This window comes from Limulus polyphemus, unplaced genomic scaffold, assembly GCF_000517525.1.
Source record: "Limulus polyphemus unplaced genomic scaffold, Limulus_polyphemus-2.1.2 Scaffold3368, whole genome shotgun sequence".
Lineage (NCBI taxonomy): Eukaryota > Metazoa > Arthropoda > Merostomata > Xiphosura > Limulidae > Limulus > Limulus polyphemus.
Genome location: NW_013668978.1, coordinates 50,109 through 59,346, shown reverse-complemented (window position 1 = coordinate 59,346; position 9,238 = coordinate 50,109). Strand labels below are relative to the sequence as shown.

General features: G+C 37.8%; 1 protein-coding gene across 1 annotated transcript in view; it reads right to left on the bottom strand.

Moving 5' to 3' along the window:
* The window catches only part of LOC106469232, a gene marked incomplete at its 5' end in the record, with an annotated part of 55,667 nt that overhangs the window by 5,031 nt on the left and 41,398 nt on the right, over window positions 1-9,238 (bottom strand). The window contains 2 exons of the mRNA XM_022397683.1: window positions 5,121-6,796; window positions 7,019-8,786. Of these exons, the coding sequence (XP_022253391.1) occupies window positions 5,121-6,796; window positions 7,019-8,786 (3,444 nt within the window). The remainder of the gene's footprint in view (window positions 1-5,120; window positions 6,797-7,018; window positions 8,787-9,238) is intronic.

Sequence of the window (9,238 nt, the reverse complement as noted above, 5' to 3'; positions counted from 1 at the left end):
CATTGATGTAAATCAAAAAGACCAAAGGTCCTAAGACAGAGCCCTGAGGTAACCCACTTGCGACATTAATCCAGTTTGACCGAACTCCATTTGTAACAACCCTCTGCTTTCTTCCATCCAGCCACTCTTCTATTCAATTTGCTAACTTATCCCCCACACCTATAGAGTTAATTCTTTTTACAAGCCTTTTATGTGGCACCTTGTTAAATGCTTTCTGAAAATCCAGAAACACCAAATCTACACCCTTACCCTCATCTACATATGCAGTAACCTGTTCAAAGAATATTAAAAGATTTGTAAGGCAAGATTTTCCCTTAGTGAAACCATGTTGACTATCCAGTAACGCACTTCATCAACTCAAACTACATGGCAAAACCTCTTAGCTAATGCTTTGAGTTAACATTTTCTTAAATCAAAAATGTATTTCCAATAATACTCACCTCACACTACAGCTATTATTCAACTGCCAGGGTTCTTCCTTTGCCCATCTAAGCATTAATTTGATTTTTTATTCGCTTACTCCAGTTTTTTATACCCCACTTAATTGCCCTTTTCGATACATGTCTCGTGACACTCTCCACCTATGTCAATGCACTCTCTATCCTGGTCCTGCATATAAGCACCTCATTCAGATAATGTTATCACTTTTTTGAGACTGACTCAATTCACAGTCTCTAACACCAACTCTTAGTGGGGAGGAAGGGTGGGAGAGTGGGAGAAGCAGGTAAGTATGATTGGAAATACATTTTCGATTTAGGAAAATGTTAACTTCCAAAACATGTTTACTTCCACTGACACTTATAGCTAATCCCACTATGAGATGGTGGAGGGGCCAGTGAGGGCATTATACATTCAGAAAATATCTGCATAGATCATGGATGTACCAAGAAGATTGGTACCCTAGTGGGGGACCACACTACATCCAGAACAAGTATACTCTTCATACGGAACATAATTCATGTACCGTGGGTGGAATTTTACATGATATATGATCACTATTGGCCAGGCTCCAACCAGTAGCCAAGGATCCACTGCTCAGGGTTGAAATTATAGGGCCATGGTCCCTATTTTCCACATTGGAGGCTAGGGCAATTGGATAACAAGCTATATATATATATACACACACACTTATGAGTGGATCCCAACCTGTAGCCATAGAGTGATGCCTTTCAAGCCACTGGAATCACGATGAGAAGGTAAGCAACACCAAAACAGACAAAGCTTTTCCTCAACCTGAATACGACTGAAAGGCAACACCCAAGGCTCAGATTGAGGGAATCTTGTGTGCCTTACTTAAACTGAGGAAACAGAACACATCCGCTATGGAATTATGAACACTCACCCTCACTCCCCAACCATGTGGGCAAGGAGCAATCCACTTTCCCCCAGAATTATAGAGTGAACATGGAACAAACTGTGCTCAACCAAGGACCCAGGATGGGACCACTCTGCATTTGGAATTACGAGGAGACAATGGACTCTCTTCCATGAAAAATGTATGGAACCAATATTGATCAAAAACAAGGGCCATGCTCTACACAACCAGATAGCCAAGCATCAAATCTGAACCGGCATTATGAGTAGACTACTTCATAGGCTGGTGCCTCTCCTATTGATATCTAGGAAAAAACATCCTGGGACCTTTGTAGAAGGACCCCCAACTTTGCCCTCTTCTCCAACAGTGGAGGAACTCACTCTAAAACACCTGGAGGAAAAGCCTCTGTCCACCACCCCAGTGACTGGATAGTGGGTGTGGTAAGGACTTCCTAGTAGAATCTGGGGGTTAATGTGTGTTGGGGAGTCCTGAGGAACAGTGCAATAGATGAATCAAGTTCCCTAAAGTTTTAAAAGCAAACCGGCCTGAGTTGTTCAATCTGATGATTGGCAGGGACAGACAGAATCCCCTTTAGCTTTACTCATGATAGTCCATGAGTAGTGGTCCAAGATAATATGGTAATACCATCTCGTAAGTGCCAAGATGGTCTTATGGAACACCTCATTTCTACCAGAGCCTGTTGCAACCAGTAGTAAGTATAGTCAAATAAGTTGCTAGTGCAGATAAAAGCACATCTGTCTAGGCAACACTCACCACAGAGTGGGATCCAGTGAGAGCAAGATGTAAGGGACTCTGGATATGAAAAATAAGATTTCTCCCTCCTGCATATAATGTAACAGATGTTGTTAAAACGGATATGGAAGGTAGTGAAAAAGTGTGGTAAGGTCTCCCTAGCTCCACTACTAGAATCTGGGGGTAATGCATGTTTTGGGGAGCCCTGAAGAATAGGTGCAATAGGTGAACCAAGTTCCCTAAATTTTTAAAAGCAAACTGACCCCGATTTATTCAATCCAATTATTGGCAGGGATTGGCAGGATCCACTTAAGCTTTACTCATGATAGTCCATGAGTGGCAGTTCAGCATAGTACAGTAATACCATCCAGTCAGCCTCTAGATGGTCTTATGGAACACCTCATTTCTACAGAACCTGTTGCAACCTAGATAAAATATATTGAATTAGTAAGGAAGCTTTGTCATCTGTGCATAAACCCCAGAATTCCTGACTTTTGGTATCTGCACCCAATCCCTGAAGCAAGGCATCCATGAAGAAATGAAACTTTTGATGACGTGGCAGCAGAGGAACCTACATCTTAGTAGTGTCCCAACTTAACAATGCCTAGATATTAAAGAATGATCCTGACTAAGGAAAAAGAATGATCTTGACTAAGGAAACTGGGGAATCCAGTGAATCGATGTTTATGATTTATTGATCACATAAAGACCATTGAAAGGATACCTCGTGCCCTTGTCCTAAAGGCATGAAGGATTCGAGTGATTCCCACATTCCCAAATAAGAAAGAACCATCTGAGCAATGGGAGAAGAAGAGGTGAGTAAGAGTCGGGCTTCCTGAGAGAAGTGATGAAAAAAAAGCCAGACTGATGACATATTGAATTGGAGCAAGAATCTATGTCTCAGCTCGGAGAATAAAGCCTGTCTTGGTTGTTTTTCAAAGTAGAATCAGGGTGTGATGTTCTGATAATTGACGAGATAGTACCAGCAGTAACCAGTCGTCTATGGAATGGTGTGTGCACAGTGCTATGGAATGGAGGTAATGAGGAAAAACTCGTACGATTTGACAGAACAAATGGGTAGCCGATGCTAGTCTGAAGGTAAAAACCCTGAACTGTAGTACCTGACTTTTTTGCACAAAAAATGCAGATTGTGTTGGGATTCCACTACTATAGCAATGTGCAGATAAGAGCCGACTACAATGAACTTGGACATCCACAATCCCAGTAAAAAATGCCAACTCAGATTGAGGAATGAGTAACTTGTGATCCTTGGAAAATCTAGACATTGATTTGGACGAGAAAGATCGATGACTGGACACCAACCTCCTGTCTTCTTAGGCCCAACAACCGACGGGAATAAAATCCCGGAAGAACTAGCACGACTTTCTCACTACCCCCAGACCAACTAAGCTCTGATAGCCCTAGAACTAAGTTCCAAGTCCCGAGGATCTGCGGGAGATGGAAACCATACAGCTTTGATGGATAATAATGGTGAAGATGTGAACTGAATGACTAATCCTGACTCAAGGAGCTGTCGTGTTCATGGATCCGTGGTTAAGGTTACCATACATCGAGAAATTCTCGGAGCAGAGCTACTACAGACCCGAAGGCATACTATAATCTCTGATGCCACTGGCAGCGATCTGACTGAGCAGCGGAACCCTTGGATATGGACAGAATCTCTTCTGAGTACCAATTTACCAAAGGGCTGATGTCGGGAGTCAGGACCCTCGAATAAGGGCGGAACTATGACCCTCCTGTAGGAGCTGATGAAATTTGAGAAGCCAACGACGACAGGGGTAAATAAAGAAGACGACAATCGAAACAATGTGCATGCTGACAATGGTTCCAGCTCTTCATCAATGAAGTTGATGAACCTGAGAGTCTTCCAACAAAGTTTAGTGTAAGGAAAACAAAACATTGGATTTTAGAATTGTAAGTCTGTAGACTTACCCTGTCCCATCAGAGGACATTGATCTTATCCCAAAGTGGCCTCTTTTTGTTTTTTATTTTATTTAAAGACTGTACTTATCACCATTGATTGGAAGAACATTTAGTGAGGTAAGTTTGTTTTGTTAGAGGAAAGAAACACTGAAGTATATGCTGTGTTCATAATAGGAATCAAACCCTGGACTTCAGCATTGTAAGTCTGTAAACTTACCATTTTCCACAGGAGGACTGAGAAGCCAACAGACTAAAAGAAGACACAGGAAAAAGCGAATATAAATGTCGAAGATTGACCTCAATTGCAGTCTGAGAGCCCCCTGCAGGGACATCATGGAACCGAATATATGTCTCCATCTCACTAAGAAGAAGATCATTGACAGTTTCAACTGAGAGTGACTCCCCCCTCCATGATTGTTGTGCGACACTAGATATCAGAGATGGGATAGGAGAGAACTGATTGGCCAATAATCTGGGTATTTATACAATAAATCGGTTTGCCAATCAGATTTTATTGTTTTTAAGAAAATCAACTAAGTAACAGAGAATGCTCAAAGTATCTCTGAATGATCGTAGAACCGGAAAAACCATTAGTGACACTTTGTCGATAAAAATTGATAACATCTGAATGAGGTGCTTATATACAGCATCAGGATAGAATGCACATTGATGTAGACTAAGAGTGTCAAAAGAAAAATATAGTCACGGGCAATTAAGTGGGATATGAAAGACTGGAGCAAGTGAGTAAAAAACAGACCAATGCTTAGATGGGCAAATGAAGAAACCCTGGCAGTCGTGTAATAGCTGTAATGTGAGAGAAGGTAAGAATGTTTTGGAAGGAAAAACTTGGATAAAAGATAATAAAAAACAAATTGGTAAATCTAAGTGAAAACTTTTTCTAGTTTTATTTTGTGTGACATTTCAGGCAGATGCCCTTTGTCAGACAATAAAGACTGCGCTACTAAGCCTTTGCAAAACTCCTTAGCTAATGCTTTAATGGCACTTCTTGATCAACACAAAATACTTAACAACTACTCTGTTTTTTACAAGTAACTTCAATAGAAAATTGTAATAATCTACTTAAAAAGTCAATGTTTGTATACGTCACCTCGGGATCACTCAGATCAATGTTGGTTTCTACATGAATCCAGGATGTACCACACCCTTCTTTAATTTCACATTCATCATCACATACTGATTCTCTTCTACTAGTAGAAAATGTTTTATCTAAATTTGACTGCTCTCCAACGGGCTTTATTCTTTGCTTTAAATGAGGAATAAGAAATGTCCATTCCTTTTCACTCTGTTCATGAAGAGAATTTAAATGCTGAATTTTGTCTCCTACTGATAAGTCACTGTTATTAATAGCAGCATCTATGTTAGATGACAGTACACTCTTTGGTGTTAATGGGTTTTTGTGTAGATTAAACTTTCTTTTTTCTTTTTCTTTATCTCCAAAATTTCCATTTTCCATCTCCTGTTTGCTATATTGCTGTTTCATGTCCCTTGTTTTATTTCTTTTGCTTGTTCTTTTATCCTGTGATAACTCACAGTGAGATTTCCAGCCAGATCTTCTACTATCTGGACTGCTACCTGTTTGTACATGGCTACTCAAATGTGGTTGTCTGACTTGTCTTAATACTCGGTGTGAAGATTGGGGCTTCTTAAGAGTATATTCTTTTCCTTTAACCAACTGTCTTTTATTAACATCTGGTTTTGAAGAACGACTAGTGAGTTCTTTATAGGTTGGGCTGTTTGCCATAACTGACATCTTAGTTTTATCATACCTATGTAGCTTTTCTTTACCTAGAGAACTTTGGGAATCAGAACTCTTATGCACACCTCTACTTCTGGATTTTCGGTTAGGGACCTTGTAAAGTTTGTTGGAAACATCTTGTGTAAAATTTCCTTTTGAATGTGCACATTTTTGCCATTTCTTTTCCTCCTTTGAAAAGTAATGACTTTTCCTTGCTTCTTGTGTTTTTAAAGCTGACTTTTTTGTGAAACTTTGCTCCTTATCACTTTTTCTTTTATCCTGATGTAATATTAGTTCTTTATGGTAAAAAATTTTAGATTCTTTGTTCTGGGACAGAACTGCTACGAGACCTGATTTTTTTACATTTGTTTTATCTGGTTTATTTCTACTGGTTTTTGGTTTACCTGCCTGTTGTAGAACACTCATAGTACACAAACTTTCTCCCTCTGTGTTTTGATGTTGCCCATCTGACCTTTCAAGATAACATTGTTCTTGTAATAACGATGAAGTCGTTGATTTTCTGTGTTTCCCCAAACACAGAGGTGATTCAGGTTTCAGTAACCATTTTGTAGATTTATTAAAACTTTTTAACACCTGTTGAGAAGTGTGAATTGGTTCACATTTGTGCAGCTTTTTAGAAGAAGCACTAGGTGTTTTAATAGATTGTCCATGATATAATCGAAGAATTTTTATAATATTGTTATCTTGTCTAGAAACATTTATTGGTTCAGATTTTGGTAATTCCTCAAGAGATTCATTAAGATTTTTTAGTTTACTTTTTTGTAATATTGATGAATTTGTTGAAGAATGAATTTCTTGTTTTGAAGTTATCACTGGTTCATATCTTGAGAAACTCTCCACAGGGTGTGAGATCTGTTCTTGTGAAGATAAATAATTTGTTGTAGAAATTTCTTTTTGTCCTGAAGATTCAATTGGTTCAGCTTCTGAAAAACTATGGAGAAACTCACTTAGACCTTTAGTGGATTGTTTCTGTAACAAAGCAGTGGTTCGAAGAGATTCTTTTTTGGGTTCCAAAAAAGAAGAATCTCTTCCAGCCACTGCTTTATTACAAAAACAATCCACTGAAGATCCAGTTGATACTTTAAACAGTTTACCAGAACCTGAATCAGTTATATATTCAGAACCCAAAGAAAAATCTCTTTCAGTCACTGCTTTATTACAGAAACAATCCACTAAAGACTTCATTGGTATTTCAAACAGTTTACCAGGATCTGAATCAGTTATCTCGGGTCCTGAAGAGGTAACTGATTCATATCCTGGTAAACTCTTTAAAGTATCAACTGGATCTTCAGTGGATTGTTCCTGTAATAAAGCACTTGTTGGAAGAGATTCTTCTTTGGGTTCTGAAGAGATAACTGATTCAAATCCTGGTCCACTGTTTCGATTATCAACTAGATCTTTAGTGGATTTTTCCTGTAATAAAGCAGTGGTTGGAAGAGATTCTTCTTTGGGTCCTGAAGAGGTAACTGATTCATATCCTGGTAAACTCTTTAAAGTATCAATGAGATCATTAGTTGGTTGTTCCTGTAATAAAGCAGTGTTTGGAAAAGATTCTTCTTTAGATTCTAAAGAAATAACGGATTCAGAGTCTAAAAAGATAATTGATTCAGATCTCGGTTCATTGTTTTGATTATCAACTGGAACTCTGATGGATTGTTCCTGTAAAAGAGGTAAAGGTTGCAATGATTCATCTTTCTGTTCTGATTCAACTTCTGGAAAATCATTTGAAGCTTTAATCAACTGATTTTCTAAGACTTCCATAAAAAAAACATCTTCTTGTTGCAAGCTCTTTGATTTAGATTCTAATAAACACAATGAAGAATCATGTACATCATTGGCAAACTGTTCCTGCAACAACAAGAAGTTTGTTGGAGAGTTATACACCACTTCTGAAGGATTCAATGATTCATCTTCAAGTACATTTTTTATAGAATCATTAAATGTTTTAATGGGTTGTTCTGATAATGACAGATTTGTTAAAGTTTTATCCTTCTGTACTGAATAGGATTCAACTTCAAGTACATTTTTTGAGGAATAATCAAGTTTTTTATTAGCTTTTTCTTGTGACAATGATATATTCGATATAGATTTGCTCATTTGACATGAGTAATAGATTGGCTCAGCTTCTAGTAAGCTTGTTAAACAATTCTTTGAATCTTCCGTGGGCTGTTTCTTTAATGGCAGATTTGAAGGATATTTTTTCACCAGTTCTGAGTTCACTGATTCAGATTCTAGTAAACTTCTTGAATTTGAATCTTTCCTGGACTGTTCCTGTAATGGTAGATTAGATGAAGATTTGTCTTCCAATTCTGTATTAACTGGTTCCAGTTTTGCCATGCTCTTTGGTGAATCATTCAAACTTTTAGGGGAGTCCGATGGACAAAGTCGATAAAAGTCTCGATTGAATTCTGTTGTGTCAACTTGCAGTGTTTGGTGTGTGTTTCCCTTATTTGAAGCACTTTTATCATTTTCAAAAATATTATCTTCAGGCTCTCTTGATTTCTTGGTAACAATATCTTCTTGGTTCTGAAGACTATCAGAAGAGTAAACAACAGACAGGGCAGAAACTGCAGTATTTGGATACAACTCTAAGGAATGTTCTTCATCTTTCTGTTTGTTAAACAATGCTCTAGACTTTAGATCTGTACCACTTTTAATATTATTATTACAAAGTGAACCACTTATATCATTAGAACTTTCTTTATTTTTCCAATTTTGAGATATTTCAGAATTGTTGTCTTGTTTTGGCTCATCTAACGAGTTAGTGATTGTTTGCTGGACAACACCACTTGTCCAAAGAGCTTGGTTACACAACTCCTCCTGATAATCCTCTACTGTCATTCTCTCCTCTTGAATTTTCCCTATGTGATGACTGCATGGTTGGTGGACAACAGGAGCGGGATCCCATCTATCACAGAAACTTTTGGTGGGTTGATTAACATCCTCCAATGACAGCTGAAAAGTCCAGTTGCCAATTTCTTCTTCATCATATACATCCTAAGAGAATAAATGTCGTATTAACCATAACATTGTGAATATCATAAAGTTCATGAGTTTTGGATGAAGCATGATAATCTGGAAAGTTTGTTTCAGTTAAGAAAAGACATAGGTTCAACAGGTTTGCAGAAAATACACAAGTTCAACAGTTTTACATAAAAGACATAGGTTCAACAGTTTCACTTAATATTAGTTCTTTGAAAATATCTCTTAGAGACTTAAGCCAAAAATAAGAAATTTCTTATCACAATTACCTAATACTGCTCACGTTTATCAACAATATTCTTAACCCTAAAATTACAAACTTGTTCTTCTACCATTCACCACCAGTGGGACCTACACATTGTATCATATTCAGTAGTCTAAGTTTTTATCTGTTACAATGTTCAGTGTAAAAAAACTGACATAAAAGAGAGAGAAATCACTCAAATCCTATATAAGATACACCAAGA